Genomic DNA, 27,111 nt, shown 5'->3' on the forward strand with positions numbered 1-27,111 from the left:
TTATATATTTATTCATCAGCTTGATAGTAAAGACAGACAGGTAACGTGAGGATGTGCAACAGAGGTACTCAGTAGTGTTGTCATTACGAACACCCTGGACCACTGCTCCACTAGGACACTCATTTATGGTATTTACTCATCATGCTGAATCAGAACTGCTGACATCACTGTAAGATTAAGCTTAATTGGGTCTAAATATGAAGAAGGTTTTCCTTAGGTACGACCCAGATTAATGTCACAATACGATTTCTCTGAGGGGCAAATTATCTGCGATATAAAAAAAAACATTTATTCAGTGTGAGGCGAAGGGGATAATTTGAAATATGCCTGAGAGGGAGTTCTGCCCTGAATATTAAATTCAGCTATTATTATAATAATCCAATTGACAAAACAATGCGATAATAACTATGATTCACAATCATGCTTTATTCTTGTTGATTTCTTATAAAAGAATCAAATAAAAGGCTCTTCACACACTGCTCAGACTCTCAGTCGTGCTGTTTCCCGCTCTCTTTAACTAAACTATACTTTCTTTACACCTTAAGTCTCTTCATCTTAAATATCTTTTATTAGTTTGTGACTTCAAACCAAAACATCATTGATTGTCAACACAAAATCTGTCTTAGCACCAGTACAATAAAACTGTACTTTAGCTTTTTTTTGTTTTGAAATACTGTTCTTGAATGAGGGAGGAAAATCTCAGAATAAAGGGATCCTAATAAGTACATTTCAAAATGAAGCACCAACCATACAAAGCAACGTTTTTTTTTCATAGATAGGCTCGTCAGATACACAAGAGGTCAAATATATTAATGACTATTAAATTAAGCACAACAAACAGTGTAAATAAAACACTGCAACACAAAGCACTCTGGGGTCTGGGGACACCGTAGCGGGACGTGGCTGCAGTTAAGAGGGCGTATCGGCTCCAGACGTGGTACTGCTGTTCCTCTGAGAGAGATCCACAGGATTCTGTAAAAGTTCATGAGGAGTGCGACCTGGGGAGTGGAGAGCGCTGCTATCTGTCCACCTCTGTAAACAAACTCTCAGTTTCAAGGTCCAAAAAGACATTATTCCATACTGCGAGTGGCGTGCTCTTACTGTGTGAAATGTGGAGGAAAAATAAACATTGTGAGCGACTCGGTCTGTCCTGTAATGATCTCTAGAGGATGATAAAGAAAAATGTAAATGAGGCTCTGATTATGGATATTATGTGCCGTTGTCTCGTCTCCAGGATCTCCCAGGTTGACAGAGAAACCATCTGGGCCTCCCTGACTTAAGCGTCTCAGCTTTATGCAAGAGTTCACCGAGATAAAAGTCTCGGATTATCTCCCGTCCAAAAAAAAATTATCGCTTTCCCTCAGGAACAAACAAAAAGTCCTAAACATAATTCGTCCATTGCCACAAGAATACATTTATATAACCAAATGTTTAAACCCTGATGGCAAGATATACATATACACTACCATGTACAGACGTAATCAATACAAAAGGTTTGCTCAATAGTTCTCATGTATTCAAATATACCTATAGATAGGAACCTGAAAGCTGCTTTCCAGCACCGACCACTCCCGTGTGCAGGTCCTTGTGATCGCTGAATCACCTTCTGTCTGAGGTCAAAGGTTATAGCTGGAGTGTCACGACTGTCGACCCTCGTTACGTCGGACGGAGAGGTTTCCTTTGAGCTGCTGCTTGCAGGGAAGGACTCGGGCTGACAATAGTTTGCACGCTGGAGGAGTGCGGTGAAAGAGAGGCTATCGGGTGCGAGGCTTCCCTGTGTTTGTCTCCTCCTCCTCCTCCTCCTCCTCCTCCTCCTGCTCCTCGTCCTCTTGCAGGATGTGAATGGAGGAGCCCAGTAGTCTTTGGAGCTCTGGTACACATCGCACCAGGTCCACAAGTCCCTCCTCCTCCTCCTCCTTCTCTTCCTCCTCCTTATTTTTGCCTTTGTAAGGTGAAGCCAAAGCAGAGCTCACCTGACTGATCGACACCTGCTTCCAGAGCTCGGCCCGCGACAAACTCACCACCTCCAAATGCGGGTAACGTGCCCGGAAGATCCGCGCCGACATCTTCAGGCGCTTCAGGACATCCGTCAGGAGGAACCAGTTACAGAAGCTGCAGGAGAGAGATGCATCGATATTAGTCGATGGTAAGAGAAAGGAATAAAAAACAGAAAACGTAATATTTGCCGTTTTAGGTTTCCATATAAAGAAACAGGAAGCGTCCTCAAATGAACATAGTATTCCCTCTATAAGAGCTTAATTTTAGTGCTTTCTGGGTTTTTACACATAAGTCTTAAACTTGATGAAGGATGTATTGCAAACTGACATCTGAGTGTAAATACAAAATATCACGCAAAAACATTTCAGTGACACAAAGCATCACACAAACTATTAAAACTACACATCTCCTCCCACAGTTTAGGACTGAATAATTTACAGGTTTCCGCTCATCAAGATCTTTAAATTACCGTTGACCCAATTCCAAGTTTTCAAATCGACTTCCAGTCCTGCAGACAGCCTCTGGTTTCAGTTGGTTTCAGATGGCTTGAGTTGATAATAAAATGTTTTGAAAAGGAGGGATTTTCCTTCAGACAAGTGATCCAGATTAATGAGCACTAAGTCTGCTAATTTGTTTTAGTTGTGTGGTCAAACATTTGAAAGGAACTCTCCTTTCTGTTGACATCAAGCTTTGAAATTTAGTCTGAAAGTTAACTGCTGGTCGTATCAGCTGTCGCCACGGTAATCTCAACTTGGATTAGGAGACGTTTATAAACAAAAATCCTTCTACATAAACCGAGGGCGCTGTGGGAGCAGAAAACAGTGTGCAGATCTACTTTTTGCTGTGATGTCTTCTGTTTGGGGGCCTGTTACTAGACAGCAAGGGTCACAACATCAAGAATAATTTGGGCTTCAGTAGCTTGCCCAAGGATACTTTGACATGTTGAATGGAGAAGCCAACCTTCTGATTAGTAGACGACCCGCTCTACCTCCTGAGCCACAGCTGCCCCGGTGAAGATCATGAGGGGACGCGGTGTAAATATCAACCGTATAGTCCCACTGTTTGTGTTTCTATGAAATACTAGAGGCAGAGAAAATCTGCCTCTAAGCTGAAACTATTACAGCATGAGTCACAGCTCTCACTATCCACTATCATCAAAGCTTATTGACATTAACTCCCATAAATATTGAGAGCAAACTGAAACTGTATTCAAACTGAGATGACGCATGCTAAATTTAGTAATATTTTGTTTATGGGTGGCGGGACAGAATCAAACAGTGATAACTCAGTAGTCAAGTGTGTGACTCACAATTCATCCATTTGACAGCTTAATATTATCAGGTTTAGGTATTTGCTGAAAATCCGCTATTGCACTGAGCCAAAGGAAAAGGATTCTGATGCTCTGCTCCCTTCACATGTAATGAACTGCAGAGGAAAATACATTTTAATAATGTAATCCCCCTACAAACTAACCAGATTGACTTTGTGCAATATTATCTGTTATGTTTTGCTGCCAGCTATGTGTCTTCCATGTTTTCACCACTAATGTAGATAGAGAGAACTCTATACTAGCAGCTTGCAGCTTACCGAACACCATTGTGCGTGCACTTTTTTTGTATAGGTGTGTTTTAATTTGTTTTATGTATTCAGTTTCATTCACTATTATCTATTTTTAGCAATTCAGCTTGATATTGTTTGTTTTTTTTTAATGTATGTGTCATGCTGAATGTTTATTGTGGTTGGAATAGTTCACTGAGCATAAAATAATAATAAATATAAAAAATATGAATCATAAAAAAGAATAATCTAGTCTCCTTATTAAACGGAACAGAAATGTTAAAAGTCTGGGTAAGTAACAAATGCAACTGCTTTATGTGAGCTGGTTCTAGTCTCTTCCTTGTGTGTTTGATGATTTGATTTCCTGTCTGTTGTGTTTTATTTCCATTTAAACTGTAACGGTTGTGCTGCCTTTGCCAGGTCTCCCACAGAAAAGAGACTTCCATCTCAAGTGATTTTCTGTTAAATAAAGGTTATATCACCATGACAAAGCAGTCCAATGTTAAAATGGCAGAGCAACTGCCATTCCTTAAATCTATACTTTTAGCCCTAAGAACAAAGATACAGAGTCCCCTGTGCAAAGAAAAACAACTATAGAAAATCACTCATGTCCCTGTAGCCATAAAATATCTTTTGAAGCCAGCTTGCTACCTCAGCACACATCGCATTATGTCTATTTTATCTTATTTACATTTATCAAGTCCTAACCATCTAGGATCTAGTGCTCATTCTGAGATGTGACTGAATGCGTCCTGTCTGGATGTGATATATGATGTGTTTAAATGTACCTTCTAAATAGCAGATGTTGCACCTGCAAACCAAAGACACATTTCTCCCTTTTGCATGCAAAAATTAGATAGTAAAATCTATTCTACTCCACCAAATGTATGTTTTTGGATCCAGTTTGAAAACTTTAGCATTTATCGTGCAGCTTCGGTGGGGATTTCCATCACTTTCTCATGTCTGTGAACTCACCCCTGGGTTAATGACACCTGAACATGATAGCAGGGTAAGAGAGGCTCGGAGGAGAACTCAAACAGAAGGCAATCTTTGTCCGAGTCCGGCTCAGTCTTCCCTGTAGCGTCCTCCTCCAGCTCCTGATTCTGCTCAGACAGCAGGAAGTCCCAGCAAGGTTCCTGGTCAGTCTCTGTGAAGAAAAGTCCACAGAGGTGAGAGGATAAGAAGAGGAGCAGTGGACCTGCTGGATGTTTCTGCGCTGACGCTGAGCTGCTTCAATACACGGAGTTTATACGCCCTCTAGTGGACTGTCTATTCACATCATTCACAATACGTTTATGATGAACTGCTGGTGACGCTGTGATCAGTTAAAGGAACACAAACTTTATGCTGTCAGTCACAGCTTGAAGTTAATTACACCCCACTAAGAGACACATGGCTATTAAAACAATGTTAACAAGGCACATATTTTGAAGGATTATTTACTGATGGGCTGTTTTTTGAAGTGGAAGGTGATGGACAGATGGATTCATGTCTGTCAGGCTTTTGCCTAAATTACACTCTATATCTCCCATCATTTTGTGAAAGCATCACCAAAATAACATAAAGTAGAGAAATTAAAATCATTTAAAATCATTCATGTCTTACAGAAATGTATGCAACATTAGCAAACAAAAGAAAGACTCGACTCAGGGAGGAAAGAACGTAGCAATATACAGGCAGAACTGGACACGTAGACTGGTTTATGTGATTGAAAATGTCTAAAACCAGGGATGGTGGTGGTGAGTGTGATCATTCTCCTTAGAAAAAAAAATATTTTCAACATAAAAAAATTGGAAGAATTTGCAAGTTAAAAGGTAACTGTGATATTTTCCAATGTGGCCCCTATTTTTTTTTTATGTTTTTGTGTTTCAGTGACTGACGGGAACAACATTTTTCTGAATTGATCCAGTACTGAGCAAGAATGCTGCAGCCAGCAGAGGCTAAACAGGCGGGAATGTAATACCTGCCGGCAATTGTGCATCGTCAAAGTACGTCCACTAAAACTGCTTCTTTTTGTCTGACAACATTGTGGAAAGGATCACTTTAGAGATAGACTTTTTTGTGAAAGAGTGAGATCCTTTTTGTGTGTCTTTCCACTGTTCCAATAACTACGAGCTCTGGTTTGGTTAAAATAAACCCTTTATTCACACAGTTAAATGTGAAAGTATTCTGGCTCTGTTCACACTATAATCACTGATTATTTAAATGGAGTCTTGTGGGTTTGGGGATGGAGATTTTGGGGCTGTTTGTATTAAAACAAAATGGACCTTATTCTTTAACCAAAAAGCTCTATCTCTGTAGGGATCAATTTCATATGTTGTCACATACTTAAAATAACAATCCGAGAATTAAATTGCAGCTGACTTTGCCGCTGCAACCTGCAGCACTCTCATTCAGCAATGGACCAATTTCAAAAATTGTTGTTTCTGTTAGTCACTTCAACACAAAAACATTGGAAATTAGGACCCAGATTGAAAAATACTAAAAGTACTTTAAAAATGATTTAAATCTGTTGTAGAACATCACTCTAAATTGCACAAACCAATAAAGAAGTAAAAGAGATACACAGAGGAAACTTGAAATCACCACAAGCAGAGTGGTGATAAAATTGATGGATTCAACCAAAATAATAAACATATCTGAATGTACTTTAGTCAGAACTTCAGTCTTATTTGCTTTTCATTATTTCTAATGCATTAGATTTTAATCACCTTAATTATTCGGGTTAAGCTTTATAGTAGCAAAAGAGGAAAAAGATACAAATTATATTTATACTCAATATGGGAACAAATAAAAGTTTGATGGTTACGCATTGCTGACATTTTTTTGTCTCTACAGTTTATCCGGAAAGCTGAAGTCCACTTTTAGTCTCTCTCAGTCTTTCCATGCAACTCTAATCCTGTTCATCCTCCACTGGATAACTGGCTCCCTGTGGCTGTTTACAGCACAACTCTGATGCTGGTACACGAGACTAACACCCTCCACGTCCCAGTGGCCGAGCCTGACTACACCTACAGACTAGAACAGTTCCCCTGCAGCAAACTGGTCATCGCTGAGACAGGCCTCAACTCCTCACAGCCAGAGGAGCAATACGAATATTTTATTGATCAGTGAACTGATGGATTGACAGATAGACAGACAGACTTACCAAACAGGGAGCTGCTGTAGAAATCCCAGGGTAAACTGGAATCCTGTTCTTTACGGCCTTCCAGGTCTGTGAAATATTCTGGAAAACAAAGCAGTGTCATGTATTATAGCGTAAGTAAAGTGTGCATGTCATCAATGCTTAATCTGCATTTTGTGTTTTATACTATGATAATGTGCAGACAGGGCTTCACATTAATGTTCGTCCACTAGTCAGGACTGAGCGAAACATGTGATGGGATAAGTGGGATGGTTGTAGTTTGTCTTTGTTTGCATCACAGCTGAACGTGTGTGTTAACTCTTGAGCCCTCATCTCTCTATTTACCTGAGATGCATGATGTGAGACTGACACACTCCACTTAAAACTGATACAGCAGCCAAGTTGATGTTTCCTCACTCTCCACAACCTGGCCAAGTGCTGGGAAAGATCCTCCAAACTGGTCAACACCATCAGTGATGTAAAAATAAACTACAAAGCTAAAGACAGAGTGTCTGTAAACACGGCTGGAGAATTTTCTTTGATTCCAATACGATGAGCGGGAGGAAGTCATGCATGTCAGAAGTTTCCCAGGAAGCTAAATGTGTAATTAATCACTTAGCCTGGCTCATTTAGGGGGAAAAATATCATAGGGAAGCAAATTTAAAGCATTTCCCTTAAACAATCATTGACTTTCTAAATGAGCGTGAGAAATCATTAAAGGATTTACAACTCGAAATGCATGTTTTTCTTTAATGAAAGCTTTAAACTAGCAAGGGCTGTTGGAGCAACAACAATGAATTCCTGACGAAAAGCAAGGATATACTATGCAGGACTTAAAAAAAAAAACGCAATGTATAGTTTCATTAATTAGAAATATTTCTCAATCATCACTCCACTTGTGACACACAAGAAATGTGTGATGTATTGATCTGCAAAGCCTCTGCCTGTAGTTTCCTATTTTATTTTTATTTTCTGTGTTCAGGACATTTATGGGTGTGTGGCCACAGCGCTCAGGTGAGGTCGTAACTTTACAAAAAAAGAGGCCATATAACAGCAGCATGCATCCAAGAGAAAATGACAATTATCGCAGACACAATAAAAAAAAGAAAAAGAAAAAGAAAAAGAAAAAAGAAGCAAAAATGTCGACACGGACTGCCAAGCAGACAAAGCTCAAGTGTGAATCTGGGGTTTTGCTGGTGAACACTGAAGGAAAGGACGGGGATGTGGAGTGATGCAGAGTTGGTCTTTGATGGTTGGACAGGTAGGTGTCAGTGATTAGCGGTGGTAAGTGTCTGTTTTCTCCATTACAGCGAATGTAACATTCCCTTGTATCAGTCAGTGTGAATTCAAACCTCGAAACACGTCATCAAGGTGAGCTTCACCTTTTACTGTGCGGCTCTTGTCATATATAAAAGCACTCAGAGGTGCTCAACTGTGTGCAAATTCACCTCAACCCCCGCAGCTAAAAACTCCCAATTGCATTAAGCTGATGTTCCAAATGTTTTCTTTTATCAAAATATTGTTTTCAGTTTTCAGACTTTAAATTAAAAACGATCAAGTGTCACACACATGGCTGAAACAGTTTAAGTCCTGTGTGGATATAACATTTTATATTTCTCATGTCTGCTGCATGCAAGCTGTTTATTGCTTGCTGTGCCAAACTGTGATGTAGTGGGAGTGGGCAGAGAGCTTATTAATGTGTTGACACATTGCTTGATGAGTGACTGTAAAGTTGGCAAATACAAGTTTTATTATTTATTTTCATGTCTCATTTCAATTAGCTTCATTATAGCCTTTGTGCTGTGTTGTTTATTTTGTCTGAAGTGTTTGTTGATGATGAGAAAAATGAATTTAGCCCGAGGTAAAACAGCTCTCGATTTAGAAACATGTTTATTTATCCAAAGCTGGTTTTAGTGATGGGGAGGGAGGTTAATAAACAGGGTGCTCTACCTGTGAGGAAGGTCTTCATGCTTGGGCTGTGTGCCAGTTTGACCGGAGTGTGTCCAGAATAAGTGGCCAGAGTCGGATCTGCACCATGGTTCAGAAGCAACCAGACGATAGGAAGGTTATCACTCGCTACTGCATCGTGAAGGGGCCTGAAGAAAGAACAAACAACACACAGAAGCATTTATGAGGTTTTACAACTTCAGACCACACATGAATCTGTTGGTTGAGTTTTTGTATATAAAGTATCAGATGTGATGTGTAACAGATTTAAACGCAGATTTTCCTGAACTTTGAATTCATTAAACTAAAAACAGGCCTAAGGTGAAGTAAACATGCCACAGCCTGATTGAGAGTGAGTTTGGGTTTATGGAGGGGTGAAAGCACACTTCTGTAATAGAGAGGATGTGACATGACAAAACAAGAGCATCATTGCAAAACAGAATGTGGCAAAAAATAGTTAAATCTCGCTTATCATGATTTAATAATCATTGGAAGCCAAAATCTTAATTGAAAATTAAATTTTATGAATTGCCCAGCACTCATGAGGTGTACTATAGTACAACAAATACTTTCCTGTGATTAATTACATTTTGTGTAAAAGTAAATGTGCTTAAACAGGCTTAAAGTATGTCACTTTAAAAAATATCTCACTATGATATCATGCAACCAGAATATAATCTTTATTGAATCATGAAATAACCTGCCCCTATGTAATTACATTCATTACTGCTCCAACGACCTGTGGAGGGAGTATATGTTTCAGGAGAGTGAATGTAACAGCAACTTGACAAAAAGCCTGTCAAAATAACTACTTTTGTTAGACGATATATTTTCCCAAAAATAATTGCAATCAACAATGTCATCGTCATTTTGAGACCATATGACGCCACTTTGATATCGTGATAATATAATAGCATTATAGTACAAGTAAAACCTTTCAGAGAGCAATTACATTTTAATTCTTAAGAATATTCTGATAATTTAATTAGAATATGAAAAAAATATTTAACATGATGTTAACATATTTAACAAGATATTGGCGGGTAAAACTAATGACAGACTTTTTGGCTTGTTGCCAGGGTCTGGCAAGTTAATGACTATTAGGACTGCACCTTATCCCCTCTAAAAGTGGAGCTGCACTCTACCAGTAAGCTATGCAGTCGTCTTTGACTTGTTTTATTTTTCTTCGGACTAACGCAACTTGATCAGGTAGTGAGAAAGCAAAATAGTAGAATCTCTGCGCTCAGGCCTGATAATGGTCAGGAAAATCCTGCTGGTTATTCTGGCATTAAGTTGGCTATAACGATGGTGACATTGGTATGTAAACAAGCACGCATGTAAACACAACATGCAATACTGAGGTCAGCAAAATGATCACAATCATGTCTTTTTGTCGTACAATAGATCAACTTAATTATCATGACAGGCCTGAGAGAAAAATTTTAAATATAACTGATATTTTAAACCTTGAAATATACATTATTACATTCAAAAACCTTTATAACAAATGCTATATATACATCCACTTATAAGTATGATCTACAACCACTCAACATCCAAACAAGCTTAACAAAGACTGTGATTTGACAGATGGCTCCAAAAAGCCCGTAAGTGGACCTTTAAATTGAGGTATTTTTTTTTACACATGCTGTTTTTGAAGGTCAAGAAATAACCCCCATGCTCAAATTTGTCACAAAAGTAATACTCATAATACTACTGAGAATATTTTTCAGATTCAACTAACTAGAGCTACAACAGTAAATCATCACCATGGAGTGCACCTCACCTTGTCCCATCCTGGGCGCTACAGTTGACGTCAGCGCCGTATTTCAGCAGCATCTGGACAATCTGAGTCCAGCCTCGTGAGGACGCTTCGTGCAGGGCTGTGTAACCGGCATTATCACGTCGATTAACCTCCCTGATGTCCTTTTCAAGGCAGTACTGAACTACATCCTGCAGAACAGAGGCAGCACAGAGAGAGCATGTCACAACATGATTCAAAGAGGTGCACTGAGTTCAAGTCAAGCTTTCAGCACAGCACAATTAAAAAGGTGGATTTTACCTGATAGCCCAAACGTGCAGCACGTTGCAGCAATGTCTCCCCGGCATTTTTATTGACAATCAGCCGACGGACCTCCGGAGGAATGGGTCTTTTGGGTGGAGACTCTGAACCGCTGCTTCTCCCCGATGAGCCTTTCTTATTGGATGGAGATGACGGCAAACTTTTTAGAGTGGGTGGAGGGCTTCCTGCTCTTTTTACATCAGCACCATCATCATCCAGGGCGAGCGAGGCAGCACGCTTGCCCAAGCTGCTGCGTTTGGTCTTAATCTAAAATACAGGTTTATTGATTAGAGCTCTATGTGAAATGGAATCTCCTGTAATGCCTCGCCAAGTTAAGGCAATGAACCTGAACAGTATAAAACCAGCTGCCATCATAACTGTGACGAACACAGCATTGATGTAGCCACAGGGGGGCACTGTAAGCTAATATATTCATGGCACATTGTAGTTTATTCCTGTCAACGCTGCATGGTTTGAAATGTACTGTGATCCAACATGCAGCCTCAGCCAGTGACTTACCTTCTGCTCATCATTGTCACTTAGGTGTTTGCTTTTGAACTTCCTCTTCCCTGAAGGCTTGTCATTGCACTCTGGAGATACCTCAGTCTCCTGGTAGCGGACCGACCCCGAGCGAGTGAACGAGGGTCTTCGTGGAGGAGGGTCTGGACTGCAGGCGGTGGGACTTGGACACTGATCCGCCTGTGGATCTGTAATGACAAATAGGATTTGATATTTATGTGGAGTGGTACCAAACAGATGAACACGGTGAAAAATCCACAAACAATCTTAATATTTCAACATCACCCGTCTTATCTTTGATGTACCGATGCCGTTATGGAGCGGCTTCATGCTCTTGCTCGTCTGCCAAGCCGAAAACGGAGCATGGAATATTTTAGGTGCTGTTTTGTGCCGACATCAGACAGCATGGTGCTTCCTGAACCAATGGCCCTTGGCTTAGCCATCTTATCTGCTGAAACAGGGTAACTGCTGTCTATGAGCTACTCTGCCCCGCTTTTTGCAATCTTGTGCTCAGGTTTGCTGTGAATTCTCCACTTATATACACCTTATGATGCGCGGCTTATCCACATCAACACGTGCCTGATGTAGCCCGCTGATGTGAAAATGACAGTCGGCAACTCAAGAATATAAACTGCAAACTATATAGGCTGTCATCATAATCTTTGCTGTTTGTTGGATGTTTAATGTATCTCAATATTTTGTATTTATCTATTATCATATAATACATGTTAGGGCTGGGCAATATATCAGTATTACATTGATATGGTGTTGTCTTATCCTGGCTTTAAAGGCTGCATTATAGTAAGTGTGTAATTTTCTGAAGTTACCAGACTGTTCTAGCTATTCTACTGTTTGCTTTGACACATTTAGTCATTATATCCACATGACTGATGATTATTTATCGAAAAAAATTTGTGAAAGCACTGATAGTCAACCCTAAAATATTGCTGCGATATCAATGTATGTCTGAATCGGTCTTAAAATATTCTATATATGCTTTTCCAAAGTACCTTTGACAAAGATATCTTGATAAAATTAATTTACCTTAATTTATCTATTTCATATGTTTTATCTGTAGGTGCCCCCAGCTAAGCTTTCAGCATTTACTTTTAAACAGATATTCACACATTCACCACCTTTGCCCACCTTAGTTGCTCAGAAGCTAATAAAGACAATATATTTAGGTAAACTATCATGGGTAAAAATATGACAATGTGAGATGTATTTCGGTCTCACAGCTGGTCACTATGTTTTTATAAAGCCCTGACCACACATAAACGCCATATGGGTACACGGCCATAAACATCCCGAACACACAGGAAATAATAACATATTATATAATAATAAAATACAGGCAGAGGGCAGCGTCTCAGCAGAAAAAACATACCACCACTCATGGGACGGTGGGTCATAAGTGATGACTGAAAGGAATTAATTCTGTATGACTCTATACATCGTTTTTTGTTTTCAGGAAAATCCTGCACAGCGTATCTTTAAAATGATCATTTTGTTATTTCAAATTTGTGAACCACCACTGAAATTAGAAATTAGGTGGACTAAATTGATTAAATCATGAAATCATGCCACTGCTGCTCTGGACAGACATTTCTGAAGAGGAACTTTGCACAAATGTTTAGAAATTATGGTCACAGACTAAAGCAGAGCTGCAACTATTTTCAGTCCAGATTAATTCATCAGATTGAATGAATGATGAATAATCACTTGTCGTCTACGGACCATCAGAAATAATGACAAATGTCCATCACAAGCCAGCATAGCCAAATGTTTTGTCACTTAGTCTGGTCAGCAGCCAAAATGGGATTCATGAATAATGGCATAAAAACAAGACAATTGTGGCTTAGTTGTGAGATTGTTTACCAACTAATGTTTGGTGTGGTGAAAGGACCAAAACAATTATTTGATTATTAAATGCCTTTTTATCTGAACAACAGTCAAAAACTCCAAAGATATTCAGTTTACAACATAAAACTGAGAAATGCATTTTTGCTTATCAAAGGTCTAGTGTGTAGGACTTAGTAGCATCTAGCGGAGCTGCAGAACTGAAACTTCCCCGGTGTGCCAAGCGTATAGTGGAGCTATGGTGGCCGACTCGAAAATGCAAACGGCCCTATCTAGAGCCAACGTTGGATTTGTCCATTCTGGGCTCCTGTAAAAACAACATGGCAATTTCCGTGCAAGAGGACCCGTTCCCTATGTATACATTAATGGCTCATTCTGAGGTGACGAAAAAAAGGCCAACAATATTCAGGTGATTTTAAACTGATTTTACAATCCAAGACATGAGCATCCAAAGACTAATACAACTGGCCCACCATTTTCTAAACATTAAAAACAGTTTTATTTTGTTTTCTTCTCATGTAAATTATGTTCCTGGCTCATCGTTTTAAGTCTGCGGTGTGTTTGTAAGAGCTAACAGTCTTTATCAATGCTGCATTTGATCACACATGGGAGAAGTTTTTTTTCAGGGTGTTCTGCCAGAAAGTCAGTCAACATCATATAAAGAACGATTACGTGCTTATATGAAGTAGAACTGAATGAATGACTCGTGCACAACACCTTTATCCAGGAGTTTGGGGTTCAAGGCCCGTGTGAGTATTGTTGGTTTATTTGTTTGGTACAGCTTTTATTTCAGAACTGTTTTTGAACCATAATGGGATGCCTTGATTTGATGTTCAAACAACAGTCATTCAATGACTTGATGTCTGCTGGGAATGCTAAGAAGTTGCTACATTCAAAATTTAAAGATTTAAATTATAACTAAATTGTTTTCTCATATCTGTAACTAACAGCTGCACTTCTGATTAATATTTTAGCTGGAAACAGTTAATTGAAAACTTAAGTGATCTCAGGAGGGAAACTGCGTACCTGCTGGGACTCCGCCGTCCTGTCTCAGGGAGTCAGATTCCTTGAGGTGCTCTCCGTCTTCCAGCTTGTCTTTCTCAGTGATGTATTCCCCGGTCTGATACTTTTTGCTACGACATCGCCGACGTTTCTTAGATGCAGGCGTGTCGCCCTCTGCGCTGGCTGCCTTGCTCTTGCCCTGAGCTCGGTGTGGCGTGGGGTTTGAGCGAGGCCTCCCTCTCGGACGGCGGGCAGGTTGGGTGGGAGTCGGAGGGGGTGAAGGTGAAACTGGGGGAGGAGGCATTTGTGGGGGTGGAGGGGAAGGCGTTGCAAAGCCCCAGAGGTCAAGTCGAGCTTCGTCAGCTCGCCGTCGCCCTCTCCTCAGTCTTGGGAAGGAGCTCCCTGTGGTGTCGGTGTCCTTACTGGGTATAGCCGAGCGACTGAGAGACACGGGAGTGTCTTCGCTCTGCGTACTGCCGCTGCTATCTGAAACTGATTACATCACATTTGGTTGTTATAATCACACAAGCTTCTATGCATGGAAGTTTAACTGAGACATCAAAAAACACCATTCAGACAATATATGTGACATTTTCTGTTTGCCTAACACACAAACTAGCATGCTACCGAGGCTGACTGCAGGCTATTTATCTCCAGAACTAAAGCTACGAGAGAGTAATCTACCTAAGCTCAATAAAGTGCTACATGTCTGACACAGCTGAAAGCATCATTAAACCTGTGATGGATGTCAGAAATGTGTCCGCGCTGGGACAACTTTTTAGGGCTGTAAATGTCACGGGATTGTGAGAAGCAAAGATGTTACCTAATTTGTTGCGCGTTGGTTGCTCAGCCTTGTTGGGACTGATCTTGTCCCTCGGACTCGGCTCTTTGCTCGGTGGAGAAAGTTTCCCCGCTGATAGAGTCTGCTCCAGCATAGGTGCACATTGTTTCTTCTTCTGAAATACACAGGGGACAGTGAGCACGCTGTATTGGATGCTATTGATCGCAAAGCTTTCATGGTGACGGAGAGCATGTAACAGACTAACAATGAGCCCTTGGAAGTTAAATCATCAGTCACAGATTCATATTCTAAAAGGGAGCTCTGAATCGCCACTCAATTGTTAACATCTTGATGAGATTGAGCTGATTGCTACTTGAAATATTTCCCTAAAATTCAACTAAAGGGAGATAATAAGAAAAGAACAAATTTATTTTAGAGATTAGAAAGGATACCGATCATTTACCTTCTTTTGGCAGGACACTTTGGTCGGAGTGTTTTCTGCGTCTCGCTTTTTCTTTCCTGCAGCTTTCTTTGATGAGTCCGGCGGTGACTTTTCCTTCGCTGGCTTCTTAGGACTGGTTTTCTTTTGTTTGACGGCGGCAGCTTTTGCTTTGGTTGGCGACTCCTCTTTGGTTCCATTTGTTTTCTTCTCAAACTTGTCGCCTCCCGCTGCACACTGGCCTGTTAGAATTGACGCGACAATACCATCCAATTTTTCACTGGGAGGACTGTCTGATGCCCCACTTTCTTTCTTCAACGTCTCCCCCTCTAACACCTGGGCTAGTTTGCTCTCCATCCTGTTCCCGTTTGTTGATGCGTTGCTCCCAAAGAGGTGAGACTGAACGGCAGGTTTTGAGGAGCCCTGCTTCGCTTGTAATCCCACGTGTTCTCCTTGGCTGCTGCCTAACTCAGTATTATTCTCCAAAGGCTCAGTGGCATTCGCCTTCTCGTGCCTCTTCATAGTTGAGTCCCCTTGAGGTGGCACACCAGCCCATTTTTCCACTGACCAGTATGGCGGATATTCAAAAACAGAAGTATGTTTGGATTGGGTGTCTTGGCTCCCGGTGAGTGGGTTCAGAACATCAGCTTTTCTTGATGCAGCAGGTGAGGGTTGAGGATTACCCTCGCCCGTAGTTACTGCTGTTTCGAGAGCTTGCTGCTTCACGATGGACGCCAGGTTAGACAGGGGAGACTTCATTCTCTCCCACTTGTCCTCCTCAGGTTTGGACGGGCTGTGATGGGCACTCTGAAACTTAGATCCTTCTGCAGCTGCAGTGCTCTTCATCTTTGGGGATCCTTGTGTGATTTTTCTCTGAACAGACGATGCTTGGTGTGGAGGATGAGAAGGGGGCTGCCAAGCTGGATTGACAACAGTGGTAGAGTACGGCACCGCTGTTTTGCCAGCTCCAGGTTTCTGAAGAGGCGGAGCACTGGCAGTGCTTGACAGGGCCGTCGTTAGGGCTCCTTTAGAGGGACAGTGCTTAGTTATGGCTGTGCTGGTGTTTTTGACATGCTTGATGCTGTGAGCGTGTTGGTTGCCCTTCATCAGACAGGATGGCTTCTTTCCTCCTGAGGCCAGATGCTCTCCTTGGTCAATTATAGATATAAACTCCTGCTTTGCAAAACTCTGGAATTCATCTGCAAAAGTCCCTTTTCCATCTTTGCCCCGAAGCGTGGAGGCCAGAATTGGGCTCGCCACACCTACATAAGTTCCTGGGATGTTTTTTATGGGGTCTTGCGAAGCTCCTTTACCCCAGGTGGGTTTGGGTTCAATGACCTGGTGATTCTGAGGCCTATTTATTTGCTTTTGATGGGATCCATTTCTGTGGGTGTTGGGTAAGATAGGGTATTGCACAGCTGAGCTATAAGTTGTAGAATGAGTCCTCTTTGAGTTCAGAAAATCTCTTTGATTTGACTCATTATTATAAGGCTCAATCATTGTAACTGGAGGGTCATTTATGCATTTTGGACGTTTTGATTTAGCAGATAAATCAAGAGGAACATCGCGTGGTTCAACAGAACAGGCTGTGTGGTCCTCTGAAGCAGAGGGGGGTGTCGTTTTAAGGGAGCCCATAGTTGTCTTGTCTATGCTATTGCTCTTCTCCACATGGTTCAGCAGTCTGCTCTGAGAGGTGAGGCTGGCCAGTGCAGAGCCACAGCAAATGGCAGCAGTGGGAGACAGCGTGTAGCGTGTGGGTGCTGCAGGAGTTAATGACGGGTGCTGCAATGGTAGGGCAATAGCTGGTGAGGCTACCACTGAGGCTAAAGATTTATGCTCTCCCACCGATTTGGCGTTCTTATTAGATGAATGGTTAGATTTAAGCTTTGACGATGACATTCCGGCTTTTTTCTCTGTGGCTGGAGTCCGGCCCACCGAGAACGGATATGGATAGGTCCGCATGAGAGGTGTTCCTCCGACACCTGAGCTCTGAGGCTGAATTTCTTTCTGAAACTGACTGGCTGTGGCTTCTCTCAACGCTGCGATCTGACCCAATGCTGGTGGAAGAGTGATTTTACAAAGTGGAGAGGGAAAATTAGTGGAAGGAAGGAAGGCAACAGGCTGGACTGGTTTAAACATGGCAGAGCACTGAAACCCAGGTGGAACACTTTGCACAGGTTGACTTTGCGGGTGTGATTTCTTACTGGACGTCACATTGCTGTGACAGGGGTTGAGCGAGTCCTCCCGGCTGACTTTCACGCCACTTGTCCACTGAGGAGTAGGGAAAACACTGGCCCCATCAGCCTTGAGTTTAGGGGCCTCTGCCCTTTTGTCTGCTCTCTTCTCTGAGCCCGTGAGGGCCGGGCCGGATGTCGGTGCATTGTTGGGCTGTTGAGGTGAAGAAAGCTCAGGGCTGTGGTTGTAATTGCTAGTGTCCAGGCAAGCTTTTGCTGTCTTACAGTCTGTTGTTGGAGTGGTCTTGTTTTGCTGACTGAGGGTAACATCTCCTCTAAACTCAGGGGGAAGCGTCTGGGGGGGATTTCCCACCATACTAGCAGACGCTTTATTTGGAGCACTGATCTCTCTGCTCACCGTGCCTCCATCCCCTACATTCATTAGTGTAGGATCCACCTGAGTAATAAGAGCAAATCATAGGGCCAGTGTTAATTAGATTAGAAAAAAACAATGCTTTCGTCTGGTAATAATGAAAAAAAAATTACCTGCATAGGTGTTTCTTTAGCACAACATGCCTCAGGGCTAGCTGAGTCAGTCAGGTGAGAGTTTTCCTTGAAATACAGTGATATGCTGCGGAAAACAAGAAAAATAACACTGTTGGTGCGACTCTTGTTTCAATCACAGAAAAATCTTTCATTCAATCCGTCATGAAGGAATAAGACTTCTCTATGCAACAGTTAATGATTCAGAGTAACCAACATTAGGAAACTGAAAAGTTCCTTTCTTTGAGACAAGCTTGGAGACCAGATATGTTACAATTTCCTCCGAGCAGAAAGACAATTCACAGCAGCAGAGAGAAGTTGGTTGGTTTTATTTGTTTGCATGCAGAGATTTCTAACAATTTGTCAGTGTTGATCGATCAGGAGGGTGAATTATCTTCGCTAAAAATAGGATATTTCGTGAGTGAAATGAGACCTAATGCATCAGTTGCAACGTGAATGGATTGTGAGTGAACAGGCCCCTGGCAGAGACACATAAAATGCCACCATTTCCAAATACTACATTGCCCCTTTCACATAATTCGCAGACAATTTGCAGAAGTTTTCTGCTGTATGCTGCAGGTTAAACTGAACTTGTTCTGTTACCAATATCAGTACATGAAATGTTTCCAATACTGCCTAAAATGCTGGATCAGGTATAAGCCAGAACACAAGTCTATGCACTGATCCAATATCATGTGACTTATTGATAAACTTTAACGTGGTTTCACACCTGGATTAAACTGCCGTTTACCTGAACATCAATTATTCAATGCTCAAAAACAGAAGCCTACATAGCAAGTTGTGCTGTGCTGCCACTGACAACTACTGTTTTATACACCTTTTCTAAATTCAAACTGGGTGCAGACTAATTTGGAATGATGTTTTATCGCTCCTTGGGTGGAGACTGGTGGTATTTTGGGTTGGCCGATCATTGCATTTCGCTGGTAAATGTGCTAAAATTAGGACATATTTCAGTCACTGCCAATTGGAGCTAGACCTGATTACCCATGACTACTGCAGTCACTTGACCCCAGTGTGAATGCCGATTTTAACCTTTCCCATTACATAAAAATCCAGATATTAGTAGGTGTTAGTTTCTTTTGTGCAGTGGAAATGGGGCTTTAGAGTGGCAAAGAACTGATTTTTAAGAAAAATTGAAAAAAGGAAATAACCACAGCCGTTACCAAAATGTCAAAATAGATAATAAAATAAAGTTGTACGGTGTTCTTTCTCTGCATGTATTTGTTCATGTTTTGCAAATGGTTTAACATGAGGCATGCAAAACACTGATAACAATAAAATCCATATGGAGTAAGTAGTATACAAGAGTTATTTTTTTAAGGAATGCACATGAATCTGTACTCTGTATTCGCCAAAATCCAAGTGCAGGAATCAGAATTGATATCGGAAGAGGGGAAAATTGTTAATGAAAGATCTCTACTATAAAATTTCTGCTGTTGGCTAGAACTATTTAATTCACACTGGAGATGAAGAGAGGCTGTCTAAATCCTCTTCAAACTTCCCTGCCACAACAGATCCACACTGACACTCACTCTCCACATACATCATACAGCATATTATAAAAAATCTGTGATGCAGGTTCTCTTTCTTAAATCAGGGGTATTTTGGTCTCAAACATGTCTAAATTTCTCTTTTTAATGTGTCTGTGACTGCAGCCTAAGTGTACATTCTGCAGCTGTTTCAGTAAAAATGTAGATAAAACAAATACTGAACTAGACTCAGCAAGAGAAAACACACAGTATTACAGGATCAGAATAGATAAAAAGCAAACATCCGCAGTTGTGACTGATAATTAACAGTCCCAAAAACAGAGTCTTGCTTATGCCCTCTGACCCCTCCGGCTCTTGGTAGGACCTTTCAGTTATCCATCCATGAGGCAATCAGCTGTGACTGCTCAAATGATCTTTCAGTGAGCAGCAGCCTCTGAGTGTTGTGTGCAGATAAAAGCATGCACACTGGAGAAGAGCGAATGAGTGGAAGTGAGCAAAAGTTTGTTTCTTATCTATCACTGGACAGTTAATTATTTATGATTACTATAAAGCAGCCCACCTCAGTTGAATGCATTTTTTTATGTGGGGGGTCATGCAGGGTAATCTAAAATTAGACATAAAATTCCACCCATTGCCGAAAACTCACACAACAGAATACACTATACACCTGATTATGAACGATAATGCGCAAACAGTTCTGCTATCCTGATGTCGTCTGAAAACAAACATTTGAAATAGACTCTTACACAGCGGCGACACACGCCACAGCAGCCTCTGGTATGTAGGTAGAGGTGAGCGCAGGAGAGCGCATCTGCAAGTAAATGAGACGACTACAAAAAGGGAATAGGCACACACAGACACACACACACACACACACACACACACACACACACACACAAAATCTATGTCAAAGCTTTGGGGGAATGGAAAATGTTTCACCCAGGAGTCAGTGAAACATAACGAATATGATGCACATAATGACTGACACACCAATCTCTGCTGGAATCTGCGAGCGAGGACTGAAAGGGAATCCAGCGATGCAGATACCGCTCAGTGCAAGGAGGGTCTGCATTCATTACCGTACAACAGTTGCTTACAGCTAGTTTGTCTTTGTGCTACGATCGGTCTACTCCGCCACAACATTTGCATTCATCAGCTCTGATGTAGGCCACTAAATGTATGCAGCAGTCCGGTAACACGCGCCGTGGGCAACACCGCTCCGACAAAACAAAGTCAAGCCTGACGTTACCCCTGTGGAGGAAAGAAAAACAGCCTCGACGAAACCAAACCATCCTGTTGTAGCCCACTTCAGCCCGGTCACTTCACTGTCCGGCACAACACGTCCCAATGTCATATGTTAAAAAAAGTGCACAATGCACGCTGTGGGGCCACTCAAAACAATCTGCTTTCCTGTGTTGTGAATATCAGCACGGAAAAACTCTGGAGAGCTCCGGGTCGCTCTCTGTCGCTGGAGATGGCGAGCAGTCACCATAATGAGAGAATGGCAACCGGCTCTCAGGTGATCGGTCCATACACACACACACACACACACACACACACACACGGGCTCAAACTGCACACGCAAGCCGCCTTACTCTTCAAGCAGTGTCTACATAACGTAGACATGACAAATTGAAATGTTTACAGATGAAATATAGATCTTTGGGGTACATTACAGCAAGTGACAGGAGAGATTTCCCTTCACATCGAGTGGCTGCGTCGGAGGAGCACAATGTGTCACATCTCCGCCCGATAAGGTAAGTCAACATCAATGCAAAGCCACACAGAAAACACAAGAGAGAGCCAAACAAACACAAACTCCTGACGACCACCATCCCGTTTCATCAGGCGCACGAGACAAAGTAACACTGGACGTTTTTTTTTTAAAACAAACAAATAATCGATTTCACGCGCTGATAACACCCAAACTGGCTGGAGTTACTCGCAAAAACAAAGTAGCCAGCTGGACAACTGATACAAGGGTGGGTGACACAACTTATTATTATTGTGCAGCTGGAGTGGGCACTAAAAAAAAAAAAAGGGGGCAAACAATATATTTAACTCCGCTGACCACCACGGCGGGGAGGCTTCCAGCTCCCAGTGCAGCGGAGTCTCCCGGTGGTTTACATGTTGAGGCAGGCTACTGTTATTTATCCCCGGCCGACCTAACGTGAAGTGCTCTCTCCTATCGGCCCTTTTGGTGGACAGGCTGAACCACTTCGGCGCTGAAAGGCATTCACCGAGCCTCTCCCCCCCTTTAAGACTCTCCCGAAATATTGAATAATTCCCGAGCTAATCAGCAGGCGAGATAAAAGATGTCTAAATGACACAAACAGTTACCAACCCGCTCGTCCAGATGGCATGTGAACGACGTACAGGCACGACTCGGATACGGCCGTGTCCAGCCTTTCGCCTCTGCCGTCCGCGGCTGCTCACTAATCTCGACGGTTTTCGGTCCTAAAAGTCCGGGGGGCGGGAGGGAGAGAGGGAGAGAGGAGGAGGGGAGGGGAGGGGGGAGGTCGTCAAGACAGTCCGTTCCGTATCTCCAGTCTGGTGGGAGAGAGAGAGGAGAGAGAGGGGCAGCAGGGTGCTCGGTGACAGCATGGGAGATGTAGTGCTCGGCTATCCACGCCCAGGATTAGACGCCGGAGAGGCTGGGAGGGGTTAGGACTGCAGGTACCGGCATGCAACGCGAGCTTCAGCCGCTCAAGGGGAATGGGGGGGTGATCGCGACCAAAGAGTGTAACGGTGCGCTAAACTGAAGAGGCTTATCGGGGTAACCAAGTCATAAACTGTGTTTCTGGGAACCAAAGGGAGGCTCTGAGTATTACTGTGTGCGTTTCAGCGGCACTCGGGTCAATTAACAGAGTCACAGCAGCGGGTGATGGTTGCTAAACGGAATTGCCAAAATAAAAAAAAGAGTGGGAGAGGTTTGGGTCTGTTGCAGGGGAATTAACACGAGGAAGCAAGACTCCGGGTGCTGGAGGCACTCCAGTTGCACGCTGTAAGCTGCAGACTGATGCAGCCTGGAGAAGATGGGGGAAAGCCTCCTCTAATGATTTATGAGTGTGGATTTCAAAACCCATAACTATGTGAGACTTGCGATCTTTAAGTAAGTTTTCGTCATTTGGGTTCATGCCATAGATCTGACTTAACTAAACACCTGAGGAGTTTTTTTCAGCAGCAGCAGTTTATGTTACAGAACATAGATCAAGATGGACACAGTTTAATTTCCCCTGCTGTTCGGATTTTCCAAAATTTAACAACTTTGTTCAATTTGGGAGAGATAAAGAGTAGGCTACACATGAAAGCTCTGTAAAATATGTCAGAAGGATACTCAAGAAAAAAAATAGAATAGCACTCAGAATAAAACAACGTGATAGGGTCATTTATCTGATACCTCCACAAAATCTGGCTGTAAAGGGCTTAGTGTTTTACCCACTTGGTCCAGCGCCAAATAAACAGACTTTTCTAAATATACAAAGTAATCTTTTTCATAACATAAATATGATTTACTATATCCATCCACTCCTGTAGTGTGGGGGGTTCAGGAAGTAACCAGCACCTTGTGAGGGTGTTTGCTTTCATGCACCTGAGGAGGTTTAACTCCAATTGCAAAAAAAACCAAACAAACAAAAAAAAATGGAAATCCAGAATATGTGCTCACAAGGTGACAGCATGCTGGTTTGTAAAATCTCAATTGTGTCTTCACTATACTTAACCGTGACATTAAGAATCTGTAGAGCCAATATTATGTTCACCATCTGCATATTGCCTCTAAATCCGTAATGTTCTGCACTAGAAATACTAAAAAACACAATTTATCCAAAATATTTGAAAATATGTGAAACAAGATGACAACTTTTCTCCCTTGGATTCATATCTCACTCATTATGATTGACAATAATGTGGGCTGACTACATCCCAGCTGTGCTGAGCCCAGCCAAACCGTATGATTCTCATGATTCTCTTGGTTTGTCCAGGCTGGGGTTTTGATGTTGTGAAGACATTTTGTCAGCATGACCACTGATGATCACTGATTATGAATATGAACAAAACAGTGCCACTCACTCTGTGGTTCAGTTCAGTGTCATTCAGCAGCGCAGTGTGTCAAAATCACATTTCCTGTTAGCACCAGGTCAGGTTTTAACTGGATTCGTGCACACGGTTTCCGACAGAGAAGTGGGCTTCTCCGAGGTCAAAGCAAAACTCAAATTTGGAAGACAATGTATTCATTTTAATTTTAGTTCTTGGTTCTCTATCAGACTTTACGAGAAAATCAAGGCAAGCTGTGCCAGGAAGCAAAGACAATAGCCTTCAAAATATACTGAAATAATACAAGCATGCTTCACACAGCAACTGCACTAAAGTCACTCAGGAGAGGACAGACAGGCTGTTTTATGAATACAGGGAAGAAGAGAAGGTAATACGATGTGCAACATAAACCCCTCCAGGAGCTACATCATATTTGCATCCTTTATAATTGGATAAAATCGACATTTACTTAAAACTTTTTCTATATTTTCAATTTAACAACAGTGAAACGTAAGGTCAACATGCCTTTAACCCTTTGAGACCTGGAGCGACATCATTTTTTCCTGCACTGCTTTCAGACACCTTTCACAAGTATTTAAACCTTTGAAACTTGACCAAATTGGTGCGATTTCTGTCAAAAACATGGTTAAAAAGGCAATGAGCATCTTGGTGAGAAATGTTCCACAAATTGCAATTAATTAGTGTTTTTAGAAAATTATCTTCAAAAGACGGGAAAAAATATTTATAATGATCATAATTACATATTTTAAATTATGTTACAGATATTTTTAAACCACTCTTAAGCACTTTTTTCAGGTCATTTCCTTGTGTATTTTTTTAAAACATTTTTTGTTGTTTCCTTTTTTTATTACTAATTTCAGTCAATTTTCTTGTACTTTTTACTAATTTCTTGGTTATTTTTTTTTGTCATTTCTTCTTTCATTGCTCATTGAAAGAAATCAAGATAATTTGCTCTGGTTTCAAATGGTTAGTTGAAGTCTGACTACAACTGAAGTGCTGGGAAATAAATACATAGAAGCTGAGGGAAATCTATGAGAACCAGCAGCTCATATTGCAGCTCTGAGCTGAATGACAACACATCTGCAACTTCCAGTTTTACACAGGCGAGCAGACAGAAGTTTGAAATCAGTCTGTTGAGGATTTGCACTTCAGTATTTTCTGATTCTCTCCTCGAAGATAAACAGCCACAGGATATTCAGCTCTCAAAAGCCATAATCACATTTTTGGCACGGTAGTTAAGCAGCACAGGTTACTCTGCTGTAATTAGGCCACTTGTCTTACCTGAATCCTGAAAGCAGAGTAGGCCTGCTGTTTACAAGGGTATCCACTCCTTTAGGCCAACAAATTTCCTACTTTTCTCAACACTTGTGGTGGTGAGGAAATAACCGTGCACACGCACACAGCGAGGCTGAAGCACAGAGTTTGTTTAGCAGCGACCATGCACGATCTGTGTCGTTCCTCACCACGAAGGCGATGCAGGACAACGATCCCGTCCATCCGCCGAGAGCGGGCAGCCTACGAGCTCAAACTATTTCGCTGCTTTCCTATCGCGGAGTGGATCGGTGTGTGAGAGCCTCTAACGTGCCCTTCGCCATTCGCTCAGTAATGGCTGCGTGCAGGCAGCCAAATCGTTGACAGATGGCCAAATGTGAAATTGGGGGAACCAAAAAATCGGTAAAAGGGGAACGCCGTAGAGAACCGTGTCGGCAGAAAGCAGGAGTCTCACAAAGTCGGCAGCTGACACATCGCATTGTGTCTGAGCCGGGGTAACCCGGAGACCTCAACGACCGCGCAGGAGCTATCCCGGTAGTGACCGGCTGCTCGGGGCTTCACCAATTATAGACGAGTTTGGTTCGCAGGCTCCACATCGGATGTCTGAAGCTGTGGGGGTTAAAAAAAACTTGTTATGCATGCAATTATAAATCTCCCGAGCAGGGATGTGGTGGGTTATTCATGCACTATGACAACTGCGATAGCACAGATGAAGGCACGTTGTTTGTTCCGAAGGCCTGATTTTTGAAGAATGTCGTCTTCAAAGTGGGCATACATGGTCATCTATCTGTGAGTCATATTGGAGATTATCGACCCTATTTAGGCCGCCATGGTTTACAGCAACGAGGATGTCCCGTCTAAGTTCGCGGTTCACCTGGTCAATATTGAATGTCGAGGCTGGGAAGGCGGCGGGGGGTGATCGCTGAGTGAAAAAAATCAAGCGTATTATTCTTCCATCTTGGTATAAGTGATGAATTATTCTACAATAAACGAAGGGAGGGATGGCAGCCGATCACAGAAACAGTGAAGGGTGATGTTCTTGTTTGCCAGGTTAATGGATGGCCCGATGCGCCGTCCAGATGATGTTAAATATCTGTCTGAGATGGAAATGCATCACTTCACGTATAGTTAATGTGTCGGCGTTTGAACGGCAGGACTGCATCCACAGTCGACACGCATGGACTCAAGTATGTCATCTCGACACACAACTTGGCTGTCCATAGGCTACATGTGACACGATCCTACATAATGCCGTGGGATAACAGCGAGACATCACCGCAACTACTGTGGCTCCTGCAAGACACCGACAACTAGAAAATACACATATCCAGGTCAAAGTTTGGCAGAGTTTTACTCGCCCTCAATAGCGTTGTGCAATGCCCCCTTTAATGCCCCCTGCTCGCCCGTAACGCCTTTGTTATTAGTAATCGCATGGTATTGCACCGTCTTACCTTGCGCTCCGAGCTGTCTATAGCCACAAAGCCTGCACACAGCGCAACAAGCTATTGTTGTCTGCACAGAGGCTTCCGTGCGGGGCCACGGATGTGATTTTGAAGTAGAATGAATACAGTATGCAATTTTGGCTTGTCCTCGCGATCTTCCCTTATTGCCAGTTTTCGGTCTGCAGCAGCTGGAGATGAAAATCGCGCACCCTGGGTCCTAGCGCCGGGTAAAGCCCTACAGGTGAATAACACGCTGCTGCTCGGTGGGTTTCAGTCTTTAATTGCAAGAGACTTCGCCGGAGTCAGATAAATAGTCCTTCTAGGGTAACGTTTTTATCCCCAGAGATTCAGGAAAAACTTATTTTAACAATATGCTTAGACTACACTCAAAAACGTAATAATGTCTTCAAGTCCAGTCACAGACATCATACATTACCTTTACCAACATATTGATGGTTTGCTGTTACACTGAAAATCATCTAAACAAAGCATATCTTTTGCCATACAAACTTTGACAAAGTCCTGCGATGTCCAGTTAATTATGAAAAACAGGCTCTGAATTAATTTTTAATGTGGTCATATATACAATCAGTACCCAATGGTTTATTAAAGCCAAACTTAGGGAACAGTTCCATCAAGCATTTAATATTTTATTACTTTCTTGTTAGACGCACATTTGGAAAGTCTCAGGTTTTTTGTTGTTTTATTTTTGCTCCTGATACTGCTCAGTGTCCTTCAAAATTTAGTATCTATAGGCCATGTTCAGCCAAAGGCGGACTAGGACACAATGGGCCCCTGACCCCTGACGTGTAAAGGCGGGTACA

The 27,111-nt window shown here is 42.1% G+C and overlaps 1 protein-coding gene across 4 annotated transcripts; it reads right to left on the reverse strand.

The window, feature by feature from the left end:
* Window positions 1–406: 406 nt before the first annotated feature.
* On the reverse strand, window positions 407–26,455 carry bcorl1 (BCL6 corepressor like 1). Of its 4 annotated transcripts, none has more exons than XM_042493433.2 (12): window positions 26,297–26,455; window positions 18,010–18,094; window positions 15,314–17,920; window positions 14,893–15,025; window positions 14,094–14,561; window positions 11,208–11,395; window positions 10,689–10,955; window positions 10,413–10,579; window positions 8,630–8,775; window positions 6,704–6,781; window positions 4,531–4,702; window positions 407–2,112 (listed from the first exon to the last, which is right to left on the reverse strand). In XM_042493433.2, the coding sequence occupies exons 2-12, from the start codon at window positions 18,013–18,015 to the stop codon at window positions 1,755–1,757; spliced, it is 4,590 nt and encodes a 1,529-aa protein (XP_042349367.2). In that variant the 5' UTR covers window positions 18,016–18,094; window positions 26,297–26,455; the 3' UTR covers window positions 407–1,754. The 4 variants fall into 4 exon arrangements, with proteins under 4 accessions (XP_042349367.2, XP_087937050.1, XP_042349368.2 ...); XM_088080924.1 differs by lacking the exon at window positions 26,297–26,455 and adding an exon at window positions 24,855–25,802; XM_042493434.2 differs by lacking the exon at window positions 26,297–26,455 and adding an exon at window positions 21,862–22,230 and having other exon boundaries at window positions 14,893–15,022.
* Window positions 26,456–27,111: the final 656 nt, after the last annotated feature.

This window comes from Plectropomus leopardus, chromosome 8 (genome assembly GCF_026936395.1).
Source record: "Plectropomus leopardus strain MGB_pleo_1.0 chromosome 8, ASM2693639v1, whole genome shotgun sequence".
NCBI lineage: Eukaryota > Metazoa > Chordata > Actinopteri > Perciformes > Serranidae > Plectropomus > Plectropomus leopardus.

Excerpts from the sequence above, each read along its gene's own strand:
- bcorl1 (XM_042493433.2), bottom strand. Across the intron at positions 10,580-10,688 it reads CTGCACGTTTGGGCTATCAG|GATGTAGTTCAGTACTGCCT; the intron begins GTAAAATCCACC and ends TCTGTTCTGCAG. Across the intron at positions 4,703-6,703 it reads CTACAGCAGCTCCCTGTTTG|AGACTGACCAGGAACCTTGC; the intron begins GTAAGTCTGTCT and ends TTTTCTTCACAG.